The 16,751-nt window shown below is 42.3% G+C and overlaps 1 protein-coding gene across 6 annotated transcripts in view; it reads left to right on the top strand.

The window, feature by feature from the left end:
- Nucleotides 1-16,751, top strand: part of LOC135488224 (solute carrier family 38 member 10-like) — a 57,886-nt gene that overhangs the window by 5,439 nt on the left and 35,696 nt on the right. For 4 of the 6 annotated variants that reach the window (XM_064772743.1, XM_064772752.1, XM_064772760.1 and 1 more), the window contains exon 3: nt 9,969-10,087. In XM_064772743.1, the coding sequence (XP_064628813.1) occupies nt 9,969-10,087 (119 nt within the window). Of the gene's footprint in view, nt 1-8,035; nt 8,167-9,968; nt 10,088-16,751 lie in introns of those variants that run through there. The other 2 variants (XM_064772769.1, XM_064772778.1) reach the window with 2 other exon arrangements.

Genomic DNA, 16,751 nt, shown 5'->3' with positions numbered 1-16,751 from the left:
ATGAAAAGCAGACCGGGTGTGCTGAACAAGTGGAAAGAAAAAAAAAGACCTTTTTTTATGGTGAATCCGTAACACCATACTAAAATAAGTTATTTGGCCAAAATCCATACAAAATACAGAAATCCATAACGGGTTGGCAGCTCTGCTAATGTACCAAGTGCATGTAGCAGCATGCATAACTTCCCTGCTAAGCAGATGTGAGGGTGTTAGACGACTACCCAGGTATCCTGTAACTATGGGACAGTACACGTGGACCAATACTGAGTTTGGTGGAGATCCGTTGACTAATTTGGTGGCAATGAGGAACCTGCAGAACTCAAAATCCAGATGGCCGCACCAGTACTAAAAGGGACACTTCCAGTGCATTTTTCCATTAAAATTCAGTTTTGTTGATTTTCGCCCTTAAAATCATCAAAATAGAATTAAGGACCAATAAAACAACATTTTTGGTGCTATTTCCCGTTGTAGAGTAATTGAGGGACGAAATATTCAATAATCATTGACCTGGGAAATGGCTTTCTCATTACAACCATGGTCCGGCCACTTGCCTGCAGGGCCCCCTATTGTTGCGCAGGTTCCTCATTGGCCTGTTTGTGTAATTCTGACCTTTGAGCTTGACTTTTGACCTTGTCAACCCCTTAAATTCACTCTGCGGGTCAAACTGCACATGTATGGCAAATGGGCAACAGGTCTTCTAGCAGGAGTAGTTGAACAAACAGACAGACAGACAAACCGTCCTCGAATTATCGTGTAATGATTCAGATTCCAATATCAAATTGAAATTATGCACATACCACCACTGGCACTGCTACTCTTTTCTCTTACTCTCAAGCACTGCTACTCTTTTAGCTTACTCTCCTGAACCTTTTTTTGAAATAAAATTGTGGTCGAGGATATGTACACAGCATGATGTGTACGGAACAGAAAAATTCCACAGGATGATGCGAGTGCAAGCAAGCAACGCGCTTTCGTACACATCACGGTGAGAGCAACAGACAGTAGCTTTTTCTGTTCACAGCATTTATATCAACATTCATTAGGCTCATTATAAAGCTCTGCCTCCGACTTTATGCTGCACGCTGTGCAAGTCCCAGTCATACACATAATGTAGTCAATGTACATTACTCAGCCCTACACACACAAGACATGCAAGAAGCATGGAGCTATTGAACAGACGTGTATGTCACTGCATGTCCTGTGTGTAGGCCATGCCAATCGACTCAGTCTCAGACCGACAATACAGCTCGGCTTAGTATTGGCCCAACATCAAAATGCCAAGTGGCTAAAGCCTGCAGCACACTAGCCGCAAACTTCGGCGTTCACAGGTGCTTTTTGCCGCAAGAGTCCTGAATGCCTGAAAAATCCCTAGTCTGCTACGAACGGCGTCGGCGAACGCGACTTGACACCACTTGCCGCAACTAAACGCCAAATATGTTTCATTTTTGACGCGTGTCGCCGCGCTTGAACGCAAGAAGAAGCCAGGTGTGCTACGGATGGCCGCCTGACTTGGCGTCGGCGACGAGGCTATGGCCATTAGGCTTGCGTCTTGATGTCACATGATTTCAAAAGGGCAGCCTAAAGTGGCGGAAAATACACTACTGGACGCAAATTCTGGGCATGTGTGCTCTGACCGGGATCCACTGGCCGCCAACTTTGGCGTCGAGAGGCATCAGCCGAACGCTTCTTGTCGCCAAAGTTGGCGGCCTGTCAATTTATTGACCATTCATAATCATAGACATAGGAATAAGCCACATATGGCGGATGGCCCAAAAACTGCTCTATTTATTTGCATTGATTGTGCGTTGATGGACCTTGAGTGGTGAAATACAAATCCAAAGTTATGTTCCCCATGATAATGAAAAAGAGCTTGTTGGAGCGACTGAAATTAGCTTTATTTTGAATTGAAGCATCCACCGCCGCCGCCATTTTTTTCGCCAGCTGACGTGGTAACGCTGTGGATGCAACTAATTTGTTCGGCTGCGTACACAATAGACATGCTGTGTACATAGCCACTTCGTAAATTTTTAACAAGGTATACTGGCATGACTGGGAAACCATCTTACCTGTCTTAGTAGAGCTCACATAGATCTTGACAACATTTGTTGGTATCTTTGGATATTTTCCTGCTGGATGACCTCTCAGGACCTTTTTGACATCTTCATCACTGGGAGGCTGCATTTTGCACATGCATGATTTATCTACATGTGCCTACTATAGGATGAGCAACAGCCTAAAAGACATCAAAAGATGGAGTTAGTTCAACCAGTGAGAAATCAATCATTCAAGCAATTTTTAATATTTTGGGACCAAAAATTTTGACACTCAGACTCAGGTGCTTTCATATTGCTCTCCTTTTCAGTTTCTCTTGGATTATCATTTAAAAACAAAACCCAAATGAATCTCTACATCATGATCATGTCCCGTCGCTTATCCATTCAAAACTTCGAAAATGATGACTTCGTGCAGGATGGCGCATCATGATGACATACTGCCAACAGACCATCTGGAGCATGTGCTTTGTTGTTTATCATGACATTTCGGCAATGGCACCGATATCCCTTTTGTACAACATGAGACGAGTGTGGTAAAAAAGTCCTGTGCTGTAACCTCGGCCCCTATTTCTAGAGCGATTGTGGTTGGAATGAATGGATTAATTACAGTGGGACATGTGGGACAGGATGTACAGATTAATTTGAGGTAGGTTTGATGAAAATCCAAGACCATTATTTGTGAAAACAAGATCTGAGAATTCACAGGAAGTGAATTCATGACTCCAAGAGACATTTTTGGTGCGTTGTGGGCGTGGTACACCTCAATTTACACCAATAATATATCGTGTCCGCTTATATAGTATTTAAGTGAAATGATCCTTTGGTGAGATAGAACAATTCCAATGTATTAGAATGATTTTAAGGGTCTAGGACATTTACCCCCCGGATCTTTACCCCCTTGGACAATTGCCCCCTTGACATTTACCCCCAGACTTTTATCCACTAAGACAATTACCCCCTGGACTTCTACCCCCTAGACATTTACCCTCCAGGACTTTTACCCCCTATGACAATTCCCCCCTGGGGTTTATTCGTGTCAGATTTTAAAAGCATAAAATCAATCCAATACTACACTGCTGTGTGAAAATATCATATACAAAAGTTTTACTAATTTTTAAGTAAAAAGTAGTATTAGTGTCCTTTCTAAAAAGTATTCGTTCCAGGGGTCCAAGGGTACAGTACAAAAGTATGTGGATTGTTAACTGTGTGATGTTATTCCTCGTCGCCTGATTTGGCAACGGTCCAAGTGATGCATGTGTAGTGCATTTTTAGAATCCGCATAAAGGGCACAGGGTTGTAGGATGTCGGATACAGCAGTTGCTGTCTCATACTATCAAAGTGTTAGTGGAGTGGTTCCCCGAGATTGGTTCTGCAATAAATATTGCAAGTCTGAGGCCCACAGGTGTTGACTATCAACATGCTGCTTTGCTGGACAATATCACCGTTGTTGCACTTAGGAAATCGAAAGCCCCACCCTAGATGGGATCAAAACCTATCACAATCACTGGATAAAATGACAAAAAGACGAAATATACATCAATGCATTATTGTACATTTACGCAAACATGTCTTGCAAGCGACATCATTGATTTATAGTGATACTTATATAGCGCAGTATCCAGAATAGTTTTCGCTCAATGCGCTGTATAATAGAAAACTCAACCAAAAGCCAACCGAAACAGGTGGATCTTCAGGAGAACCTTGAAAGAATTTAGGTTGTCACACGATCTGTCGCTCGGGTAGAGCACTCCAGAGTCGTAGGGCCGCGAAAGAGAAAGCCCGGTCACTGTATGATGGGACAACTGGCTTTGGCCTCCACACTCGCAGCCTCACTCACCCCAGTCCAGAGATATCAGGTGAAACGAATGAGACTGTGAAAACGAGCTCGGAAATAGCTTGGAAATTTCCAATGAAGGCAACACCTTGTCATCCCTACCTTTTTACTCTCAACAGAAGAACACACCACTCAGCCCAGCATCAACAGGTCCATCAAGCTCTATTCCCATCTTGTTAAAGAAGAATCAATGCCATATAATATAGAGCTATTTGCTCGAGACCAATTCCTATCATCAAGTGCTGCAGATTCTCTGGAACTATTGTCAACTCTCCGAACAGCCTACCTGCCAACGATTTCCATGGCAACTGGAAGCTTTTCATGTAAAGATGTCGTGTGGTCTTGGTAACACCTGAAAACATAAACAGAACAATAGACATGTCAATAGAGAATTCTGGTTGAGATGAATCTCTGGAAGTCAGATCATTCCTGTCCAAAACTGACAATATATATGAAATGTTTGATGGTAAAAAAGAATCAACTGCTGTATTTTGTACCACATTCATGAATAAATTCATTCAGTTGGCAGTATGAGTATGAAAGAAATGCTCATGTACCGTAAACAAAAATGTTACCGGTGTCCGTGCTAAAATTTTACACCTTGGTCACATCTGAGGTGTGACTGTTGTTTTCCATCTGTAATTGCCAGCTGAGAAAACAACAACCGCACCTCAGTCTGGCTCAGTTTTGAACAAGGTGTCCGAGAAAAGACATTGACTGCCAGCTGAGAAAAAACCCAAACGCACCTCAGTCTGGCTCAGTTTTGAACAAGGTGTGCGAGAAAAGACATTGACTGCCAGCTGAGAAAAAAACCCAAACGCACCTCAGTCTGGCTCAGATTTGATCAAGGTGTCCGAGAAAAGACATTTCAATTGACCAAGCAGAACAATATGGCTATTTCAAGAGAGCACACTTTCAGCAATAGAATGTGTGTTCAGGTGTGCTCTATTTCGCTGGAATGGCAAAGCATTGTCTGGTCTCCACAGTGTGTCCCATAAAATTGCATATTTTGTTATATCTCAACCACAGTCCCTATACAAGTCTTTGGTTAGTTACACCAGATTGCAGCACTGCACTCAACTCAATGCAAACCTTGTAAGATTGGGTAATTTTAGCCACAATGAAACATTTCCTAAGCCAAGTTGGGCCAGGGAATGGTAGTTGGTGCACTTCAAAAACCGTATGACAGCGAAAGGGTCAAAAACTGAAAAAATCTTTCTTTGTAGTTTGACTCCCTCTCCCGAAGTGACGTAAAGCTAGGCATACACACCATTAAACAGTGTGTATACTTTGTAATTGAGAGGTCAGAGGGCCCAGGGATGAATTGGAAATGAATAGAGTCAAGCGCAGTCAGTATTCAAGTGTGTATAATTATTTGGTATTTATTGAGAGATCACAGGGACGAATTGGTAACGAAAATAGTCAAGAGCAGTCAGTATTCAAGTTCCTCTTTGAGCTACGTGGTGAGGGGGGGGGACATAGGCTATCCCTCTCATACCCAATCTTATCCAGTGCACTGCAATGACAGTTACTGACACTCCAAACGTAATGAGCCATACTGAATTATTTTCTTCTGTGTGTACTCCTGTGTATTCTCCATGTAGGAATATACCGCCTTTTGAGTATTTGTGTGTGCACTACGGTTGGGTGCCTATTGGGTCTATTGGACTAGCAATCTGTCTTCAACCAAACCCGGTAATCTAACTATGAAACCAATACTTTCCAACTCATTATTTCTGTGTCAATATCTCAATGTCAAAGAACATAATTCATAAAAATAGATGAGGAACATGCCTGATTGTAGCATAAAGGAGCATGTAAGCTCACTGAACCAACTGACAGGGTGTGTCTATCGATCTCATACTTAGTACTTTTTTTCCCTGTGCAACAATATTGAACAAGATCAGTTTAACATCAGAAAATTTATTCAGGAGTTTGTTCAATCAATACATGTCACACCATTGTAGGTATGCGTATCTGATGTAAATTTTCATTCAAGGGTGCACATACCCTTGGTGGAATTTTAAAAAGAGATTCTGGCTTCAGATTGTATTGTAGAACTCACTGATCGAGACAAGTAGCAAGCCCAAACAATATATATGGTCTCTACCAGAGGATACATTTTACATACCCTAAATGAAAAGGCCAAGGGGCCATTGTGCTCACCGTATAGATATTTGAAAATCATTTGGTGGTAAGAATTCATGCTGGTTAAGAAACATGCTACATGTATAGTATAGGTCAAATCAAAATCGGTATGGTCCTGTGTACAAATTTTCAAGTTCATAGCTTTTGAAACAGGATACAGACGACAACAACAATGGATGGACGATGGCGGACGACGGACACTGCGGTATTGCATGGACTCCCCTATGGTGTCAGGTGAGCCAAAGAAGTTGAGGGTAAATTGAGGGTACAGGGTACAGTTTTAAGAGCAAAAGTAACCTTCTAGAAAAACCTACTCTTCCGTGAATTGGACCTTCTTTCCACAATTCCGCACCGCAATTCAGTACATGTCGGACTGGCTATTCTCTCCAAAAATCAAAATATGAAGGTCAAGTTATCCAAGCATCTTGAACACAATTTTACAGTAATTGCCATTAATCAAATATGCTTCAAAAGTTGAGAAGAGCAGGTCTGAAGTTTAGAAGAAGACCTTTTCTTAATCAAAAAATTATTCTCGGGGATGAATTTTCCAGGGACAAATTTTCTGGGGACGAATTTTGCACAACTTTTAAATGCATCCCTTCCATCAATAATAGATTCTTCCATGGTGGTAGGTAATTGCAAAGTTCATACAACATCAGCATGCACAATAAATCAAAAGTGTAAATAATTATAAATCACAGCTTTGAAGTTCGGAGACAATGTTTTTTTTTATGATGTAATCATAACTACTCAGGGTGCAAATGATGGGGTCCAATATCTGGTGTCACTGTCAGCTTGAGATATGGAAGCCAAGAATAGCTCTTACAATCTGTCTTCACAAAGGTGGTAGCACTTGGTGGGTACTGGGCGTGTCTTTCAGTTAAGCCCTTGACTAAAAATTTGGGGGTATCCGAATTTGGATATGGGGTATCCGAATTCTGATAGGGTATCCGAATTCCGATACGTATCCGAATTCTAACAATTTGCGAACTGAGATTGGCATGACGAGATATAAAAATCCAAGAGGAAATGTGAATATTAGATGGATAGGCCCCTATCTTTGTTTAATGATGTCACGTCACACAGAAATCAAGATGTTTCACTACCCGCATCCAGGCGCCTTACCGGAGTTACCCCACTCAGAGGCCGGAGCCAGAGGCAGAGGGTGACATGGCATAACAATTTCAAGACTGTGCGGTTGATCCATAGTCAGATTCACCCGTATGGAGTTCTATACTTAACAGTTAACTTACCTCATAGTCATGACTTGCATGCGGGTTATTTCAGAATAAAACCCAAATTATACGTTGATGACTTTGTCTCCTTGCCGCGAGTTAGGCTAAGCATGCATGCATGTAACCACATGAGCAAGTCATGCAGGTAGCCCCCTATACCATGGCAAGGCCTATAGGCCTAGGCTACCAACCAGGGCCATCCTACTACTTTTGTTCAAAAGTCCAAGCAAGTCATAGTGCAATCAACTCAACTGATATTTCATGAACTGAATGATATTGTTCGTATGTATTGCCTTCCCATGCACTGTCCCCTTTTCACTGCTGGTTTAATAGGTGGCGCTAAGCATGCTAAGTTCGACCTGCACCTCCCTGCATCCAGTCAACATCAGACATCATGGAACATGGGAAGAGACTAGAGAAGCAGGTCCAGGACAGATTGCCGCGAAAATTTAAAAATAGTTCGGGAAACTTATAACATCCTCTTGCAGCATCCTCTTGCAAACAGGGCCTACTCCTTACGCATCTTTCTGATTGAGGGAGTAGGCTAAACATATCGAGGCCACATATCGAGTGATCGATGGCCGGATTTGTCAGGATGTCAAGCCAGCTTCCCAAACTATTTATAAATTTTCGCGGCAATCTGTCCTGGACCTGCTTCTCTAGCCTTCGGTCAAGCATGCCGCCACTGCAGACGGAAAATCGACAGAAGTCTTTATTTCATACCTACCCTCAGTTTGATTATTTGACGAAAGAGCGCGTAAGTGATGCCACGTCAAAATATAATTTTGTCGTATGGGACTATGATGCGATATTTTACTATTTATCAGCAACAGTACGATAATTTTTGAAGAGATTTATGTATTCATTATAAAGTAAGGATATAACAGATACGAAATAGGTACATTTCTGATTGATAAACGATCATATCCACAGGTTTTATGGTGTCCGACAATGGCTACAGTTCATAATTTTTTTTCGACCGCACTCCTGATTCCGAATACGTGTCAGTTTACGGGTCCGTATGTTTGTACACTCGTTTGTCGGATTTTCTGTCGCCGATCCAACATGTCCAAGACTATACTGTAGTGTAGGATTACGGGGCAACTCGGCCTATTACCAACTGGGCCCACCAACTCGGCCTGGGTTATAAATCATCGGTTTATTGGCATAAGTTTTCCTTATATTGTTTTTTTTTGTTGCTATATATATAGGCCTACTATTTATTCATTCCTGTTGGAAATTTGAAGAGAATTCATCAAGATTTGGAGGATAAATCCATGAAATCACAGTCATGAATGTGCATTTGGAGTGCTACCGCGACTTTTCCACACTCGCCGCCGTTATTTCATGGATTTCTCCTTCAAATCCCAATAAATTTTCTTCAAATTTCCAACAGGAATGAATACATAGTAGGCCTATATATACCAACAAAAAACAAAAAAATATAAGAAAAACTTATGCCAATAAACCAATGATTTATAACCCAGGCCGAGTTGGTAGGGTGAGTTGGTAATAGGCCGAGTTGGTCATACACCGTAGTGTAGTGTAGACAATGGCATCATCATCATGGAGATCACTGTCTTATCCATATGCCTGGTTCTTAATCAAACCATAACTAACATTGTCCTTTCTGCCTTAGTAATCACTCACAGTCAAATAATAGGTCTCTTCGAAGAGGACGAATCAGTGCCAAAACAAATTAAATAATACTAGGCCTAGGCCAACTGAAATAGACAACCAGCAAAAATTAATTTCAGCAATTTTGATAAAGGCTTTTTCACAGGCAACGTTTGTTTACCATGGCATAAAATTAACAATAGACAAGTTTTTTCAAGCAATCCACCAGTTAAGGCCATAGGCATAGGCCTACCCTTGTTGATAAACAAATTCTTGGTTCCAGGTAGAAGTGTAATGAAACATTTAGGCATGGTCGAATTTAACTTCATGGCCTGGACACAAGGCCTGTTGGAAACAGTATCCAGGCCATGTGGGACATGATGTCCATATCAGGCACTGTACATCGGAATGAATGTTTACCTGGAGACAAGAATTTGTCTATCAAGAAGGGTATGGCCTAAACTGGGGGATTTACTTGAAGTTGTCCATGTCTTCCAATGTTTATGATATTTTGAATGGTTTAGGTGATTATTTGATTTAAAATATGACTTTTATGTCATGGTAAACGACGTACGCTGCCTGTGAAAAAGCTTTTTGCAAAATGGCAGAAATTTATTTTCGCAGGTTGTGCATGCACACACTCGAAACACGTCAGAAGCTCTCCATGAGCATTATCGGATTGTTTTATTCTGTGACCATGTCATGCCTGTGTGTTGTCCCTTGTCTGCCACCCTCTTCTCTGCAGCTAATTCAGTACTTACTTCAACCTGTGAAACACAAAGCGACAATTTGAACAGGAATTCGAAGCCACAACCCTTTGATTGTGAGTCTGACACTATAGATCCATGCATTTGATTGGGACCAACGTTTACAAAAACGTCGCGTCTCGTCACGTTACAGTAATGTAAAATGCATGGTGACGTGACGACGGCCAACACTACGTCATGTGAACGTTGTTCCCAATCAAGTGCATGAATCTATAGTGACAGCTGAACAAGTCTTAAATCTTCATTTCGTAGAATAGACCTTGATCAGAATGTTAACTTGTTTGCTTATTCTATCATGTTTGTTCCTCGATTTCAGGTATTCCTCCCGGGAGTGGCACATCCAAGATGAAGCAGAATCACTGGCCATTCATCATTAACCTTGGGAACAGTATCATTGGTGTCAGTGTGCTGGCTATGCCATTTTGTTTTAAACAGGTATGCAATAAACTATTTTACTGTCCTTCCTTACCTCACCTAGTCACCAATTAGGAGCTTTCGTAAAGAGATCCAGTATAGTGACTCAAGTCTTTATTTAGACTAGCTGAACATAGTAAAAATAACTTAATTGGTGATTACCTCTTATGCAGTTCATTGGAGTCATGCAGCCAGCGTTATGGAATGTTACCCAGATGCCCAGCAGATATAATCTACTACCTGGGGAACTCGAAATTGCTAATATTTATCAATGGACGCTTTTTCCCGCCTTAGGTTTTAACCGGGCCGTTCAAAAATCCCCATTTTTATAAGCGTTTCGCTACAGGTTTCCTTTAAGTCGATAAAGATAGATTGATATTTTCCAGTCTTGCGGTTTTGCTGTTAGGAAATGGTCTGAAATTTCATCTCGGCTCATCACAATTAAAATGTGGGGGGGTGGAGGGAGCCCAAAAACCCTTAGAAGAACTGCAAAAGTAGGCTCAATAGAGTGCATGGAGGTGCTGACTTTCAAATATGAATGTTACCCTTTCAAAAAAGTCCGTAAAATCCAATGAACTTTGGAAAATGTGCTTCATTTCCACAGTTGCCTTTTTCATGGCAACTGTGAAATTGCTAGAAATTGCGGTCATCCTAAAACATCATTCCTAGTGTCCACTTAGCACTAGCGTCCACCAAGTTTAAAAGCAAGTTTAACACCTTCAGCGCCGGCGTTTCACCACCCAACACCCCATTTTCCGACCCCCAGAAGAAAAAAGTATAAGAGATGACTGCATAAGGTCTTTTGCAGTAACTTATCCAAGACATGGCCTTCTTGAATCAATAGAGCTATGTTTGCTGTACACTCCTTTACTATATCTTATTTTTTGGTTGAAAAATTACCAAAAATAACCAAAATGACCAAAAATAACCAAAATGACCCCTTTTTCCAACACCCCCAACCCCCCTAAAAATTCCCGGTGTCGGAACAGCTTTATTTTGTTATTCAGTGGTGTGGTCTTTTCAGTTCCTACCTTGCCCTGAAGATGGCGATGGCGTAGTTCTTTTATGAAGTCCATAACCAGCTCGAAGGGGGAGATTTGGGCCACGTCGATCTACGTGGTTCGGCACTGAAGGTGTTAATGTTTAACTTAATACATCAAAATCAAATCTAATGGTCATAAATGAAATAAGCAGGACATCTTCCACATTTCCTGAACGTTTCATAACATTAACATTTGTGTGCTAGATTTATAGCGAGTTGTCTAAAATTTACCAGCGTCCACCACCCTGTCGATGGTACATTTGACTTGGACTTAGACTAGAGGTTTGGTGGTTGCAGAATTCCACTGTTGGAAGATCCCAAACTGTTCTTGAGGGTAAACAAAAGAAATTGTCAACTCCACATCTTCGTTATTCCATGGACATTTGTCCCTTTGTTGGATACATAGACATTATGCGAATTGGGGCTATCGGAGTGTCACAGTGGGAATATCGCTAATGCCCTAACTCGTCAGTCCTTGGTGATGTGAGTCATTGTGACAGAGAATGTGATCTTCTCCTTCAGCTGAGTTTTCCTACGGGTCTTTGGTTTCCTCTTACTATGTACTTTACATCAAAGATTACCCAATATTGTTAATACATGTCCTGCATGTCGTAATGTCGTGTACAATGTACGCATTATGATGTCAAAATGTCAAGCATGCGCCATCCTCCTGGTTGAAAAAACATATTTCGGAAGTCATTTCTGTTCAGTTGCCGATGGGCGTTCCGAAAGAAGATAACGATGGATTTAAACTCTGAACACTTGAAGTATATTTCTAGAACATGACAGCCATTTTGTACAGTACCCTAATCTATCACGAGGTGGCAGCACCTCAAACTCTATGACCCATTTATTCAGATTACACTACATCCCCCTTTCAGTCCTTTGAAAGTCCAATTTCCAATAACCCAGGATGCATCACAACCTAAAGTCTGGTCTAGGCAAACTATGTGTACAGACATACAAACACGTAGAAAATTAGCTTAACTAAGTCAAAACTAAAATGCTGTGGAAATATATCTCAAATCCTACTCGGCTACTACTGACTCCTGTCTATACTTAAGACAAACGAAAGTCCAAAATACGTTGGAGAGTAAACACTACTTATGTGAAAGATATTGAAACTCTAAACATAAACATTTTAACTCGATAACTTCCAACTAATCCGAATATGAAATCACATCCTCAAGTATAGAGAGAATACCACAAAAGCACTATTTGAAAATCATTACTTAGATTTCTCTATGAAATGTCACTGAAATTTCAGATTAACCCTCGGTCACTCTCACACCCTAAAGATCTAGTTTAATGACAGATTTTGAAACCCTGCCTGACCTGGTTACATATTGATCAGAACAACTAGCAGATCGTCCTGGAGAATTATTCACAGTCGTGCTAGAGACACTTTGATCTGATTGAACATTATTCTGGCCATTCTCAGAAGATTGTCCAGCATTTGGCAACACAATACTCTGTCTCTCTGGGGGAGGCAAAATGTTCTCCTGCACTGATTCATCAGCTGGATTGTCCTGGAGATTCAGTCTCGGAGCAAGCCGACGTAGACTCCTGCGATTTCGTCTCAAAGATGATCCTGTTTCAGTCTCCAGAGTATACGACCGCGGTGTTTCAGCATTTCCCGTGATTATGGCGGGAATGTTTTTATCGCACACCCAAACTTTCTCTCCTTCGCAAAGATCTGACAACACCTGTACACCATGACGCCTGTCTGCGTTTTTCGCCATTTTCATGCGATAATCCTGTTCTGTTTGTACAAGATTGTTTAGATCTGGCCATGCTGGGGCCAGCATATTTGGATGTTGCGGTAAGTTCGTACGAAGACGTCTCCCAAACAAAAGTTCGGCGGGACTGTACCCATGGTACAGTGGTGTAGCTCTGTAAGTCAGCAAAGCTAAATATGGATCCTTGCCTTTCTTCACTAGTCCTTTAACAGTTTTTACAGCACGTTCAACTTCTGCGTTCCCTTGCGGGTAAAGCGGGGAACTTGTAACATGTTGAAATGTGTACACATCGGCAAAGTCTGCGAAGTCCTGCGCTGAATACTGAGGGCCATTGTCAGAACGTACCCGTTCTGGCACACCATGTCTAGCAAAGATCGATTTAAGATGATTGATAGTAGCCCCCGACGAGAGCTCGGTCAGCTTAGCAATTTCGATATAGCGAGAAAAATAGTCCACCACTACTAGATAATGGCGCTTTTTAAACTCGAACAAGTCAGTGCCAACAACCTGCCATGGTCTCTTAGGGAATTCGGTGGTAATATTTGGTTCATGCCTTACTACCCGCTCTCGAGCACAAATGTTACAGTTCTGGACTAGTGACTCTATTTGTGAACTGAGTCCTGGCCACCAAATTGATTCTTGGGCTCGCCTTCTGCACTTAGTGATACCTTGGTGGCCCTCATGGATTTTGTCCAACAGTTCTAAGCGCATACATGTAGGAATGACTATTCTGGTTCCCTTCATCAATAGTCCATCCATAACAGTCAGTTCACCGGCAACCTGGTAATATGGCAGTATTGCCCCTTTAACAAATGGTCTGTCCGGCCATCCATCTTGACAATACTTGACAACCTGACGGCAAACTTCGTCTTCTTCCTGTTTTTGACGGATTTCCTTGAGCCTTTTCTCCGTCGCAGGTAAGTGTTCAACAACCATGTCAACATACGCTTTTACATCCTGCGCAAATCCTTCCTCGACAGTAGACAATGGCGAAGATATAGGTGCCCTGGACAACGTATCTGCAGTATAAAGTTCTTTCCCCGGAACATGTACGATGTCATATGAGAAACGCATCATACGCAGTTTAAAACGTTGAACTCTCGCAGGCAGTTCATCGACACTCTTCGAACCTAGTAGCGCAACAAGCGGTTTATGGTCCGTTTCTAGGGTAAAGCGCTTACCCAGAAGATACACTTGGAATCGGTCGCAGGCCCAGGCTGACGCCAATGCTTCCTTTTCCACCTGCGCATACCTTTTCTCAGTGTCCGATAATGATCGCGACGCATATGCAATAGGCTTCCACATATCGTCCTCCTGCTTCTGTTTTATCACGGCACCTAACCCGAAAGAGGATGAATCCGCAGAAACAACAGTGTCCCGGCTTGGGTCGTACATTCCGAGTACCGTTGTAGAAGACAAACATGCTTTCAAATCCTGGAAAGCATGGTCCTGAGATGACCCCCAACACCATTGATTCTTCTTGCTGAGAAGAGACCTAAGAGGCTCGGTTTTGTCCGCTAAATTAGGAATAAACTTTCCCAACTGATTTACCATGCCAAGGAAACGCCTAATGTCTGACACATTTTGCGGTTTTGCCATTTTCTGGATAGCGTTTATCTTGTCACTATCTGGAAATATTCCCTCGGCTGTGATCAAGTACCCAAGATACTTAACCCTGTCAACTGAAAACTCACACTTGGCCTCATTAAGTGTGACACCAGCATCTTTAAGTCTCTGAAGAACAGCTTTGAGTCTCTCATCATGTTCTGCCTGATCAGCCCCAAACACTAGAATATCGTCCATGTGGCACACTACCCCTTCCAGACCATCTAACATCTCCTGCATCCTGCGCTGGAAGATTTCAGGAGCTGATGAAATCCCGAAAGGAAGGCGGTTGAAAACAAATCTCCCGAATGGCGTTATGAAACAGCAAAGACGGGACGACTCCTTGCTAAGAGGAATTTGCCAAAAGCCAGAATTTGCATCTAGCTTAGAGAAAACTTTGGCTCCACTGAGCCGCGCTAGTGTAGAGTCAACTGATGGCAGAATGAAATTCTCACGTTTTACACTCTCATTTAACTTGGTTAGGTCCACACAGATCCTAACAGTTCCATTGGATTTTGGAACAACGACTATTCCCGCGCACCAATTGGTAGGCTCAGTTATTCTTGAGATCACCCCTAATTTTTCCATACGTAACAGTTCAGCTTTCACTTTATTATAGAGCGGTATGGGAACTCTACGTGGTGATGAAATTGCGTACGGATTCGCACTGTCTTCCAACTTGATCTCGTACTCACCAGTCATTTTCCCAAGATTTGCGAAAAGTTCTGGGAACTGTTTTTTCCATTTGGTGAGTTGACTTTTACAAACGGCGCGGACTACTGACACAAGATTTAGCTTACGAATCGCTTTATCTCCTAGCAACGGTTTTGCTAGGCCGCGCACAACATACACCTCTGCCAATGTGGCGTGCTGCCCTTTAGCAAGCTTAGCATGAAACATTCCAAGAACATCAAGCTTGTTACTGCCAGCTCCAACTAAGACTTTATTGGACTTGTGAAGTTTTCCGAAACTCTCACGATAATCGCGTAGCGGCAGGCATGTTACTTCAGCGCCTGTATCGATTTTCCAATCAAGCTCATGACCAGAAATTTTTACACGACTCGACCATAAGTTAAAATCGTCGTCCTCAGATTCCACGTTTACCGATCCTAGAAATGCGGTTTGCTGATCTTCCGAAATCTGGATTTCGTTGACCCGTTTGCGCGTTCTACAACACTTCTTGTAGTGACCTACTTTCGCACAAAAATGACATTCCGCGTCCTTAGCTGGGCACGGCCTTTTATCATGGTTGAGACCGCAGTTCTGACACGATTTACCCTTTCCTTTAGGCTTGGCCTGAGGTTTACCTTCAGCTGGCCTGCTTGGTTTGTCCTGCTGTTTTGCTTTATGACTGCCTGACTTTTTTCCTTTTTGGAACCCAACTTTGGCCACAACAGCCGGAGAAGTTGCTGCACGAAGAACACCTTGTTGCTTCTTGATTGATTCACTCTGGCGAGTTTTATCCATGGCCGTCTTTAACGAGAGGTCAGCGTCAAGTTGCAACCGTTCTGAAAGTTTACTGTCCCGTAACCCAACGACAATTCGATCGCGAATTAATTCATCGTGCAAAGTTCCAAAGTCACATTTCTCCGCGAGTGTATGCAAGTCAGTTATGAAAGTATCGACACTTTCACCTTCTCGCTGGAAACGTTGGTTAAATTTCGCCCGTTCAAAGATCACATTTCTCTTAGGTTCAAAATAACCTTGTAATTTGGTTTTGATTACTTCGTAATCTTTCTTCTCGTCATTAGTGAGTCTCAACGAGGTCAGAATGTCCTCTGCCTCATCTCCCATGGAGTACACCAGCGTGTTGACCTGCTCCTCTCCTGACTTGGCAGCAAGGCCAGACACCTGTCGAAATCTGTCAAATCGCCGGATCCACTTATTCCACCCTTCAGGCTTACCAAAGTCAAAAGACTCAGGTGGCTGCACTTGGAATTGTGCCATTGTTGTAATAACAGTAACAGGGAAGGGCAAAATGTCACGAAAGTTCCTTAGATTATCTTCAGATTCATCATTCATGGGCGCAACTCACTGTTCAGCACATGAAAAGTCACTGCACAGCACCTTTATACACATGATGCACACGAGATGTACATGCAGTCATCAGAAACATTTCCTCTGACTGGGGAAAGATTCACGAATCTTGGCTCAAAGCTCATCAACATCGACATCTCTCAACAAAATAACAGTCTCTCCCAGTTCATGAGAGTCTTCTTTAACTTCTGACACCATGTTCAGTTGCCGATGGGCGTTCCGAAAGAAGATAACGATGGATTTAAACTCTGAACACTTGAAG

Source organism: Lineus longissimus, chromosome 1 (genome assembly GCF_910592395.1).
Source record: "Lineus longissimus chromosome 1, tnLinLong1.2, whole genome shotgun sequence".
Taxonomy (NCBI): Eukaryota; Metazoa; Nemertea; class Pilidiophora; order Heteronemertea; family Lineidae; genus Lineus; species Lineus longissimus.
The sequence above is the reverse complement of the archived record's forward strand: the minus strand, read 5'-3'. Positions and strand labels throughout refer to the sequence as shown.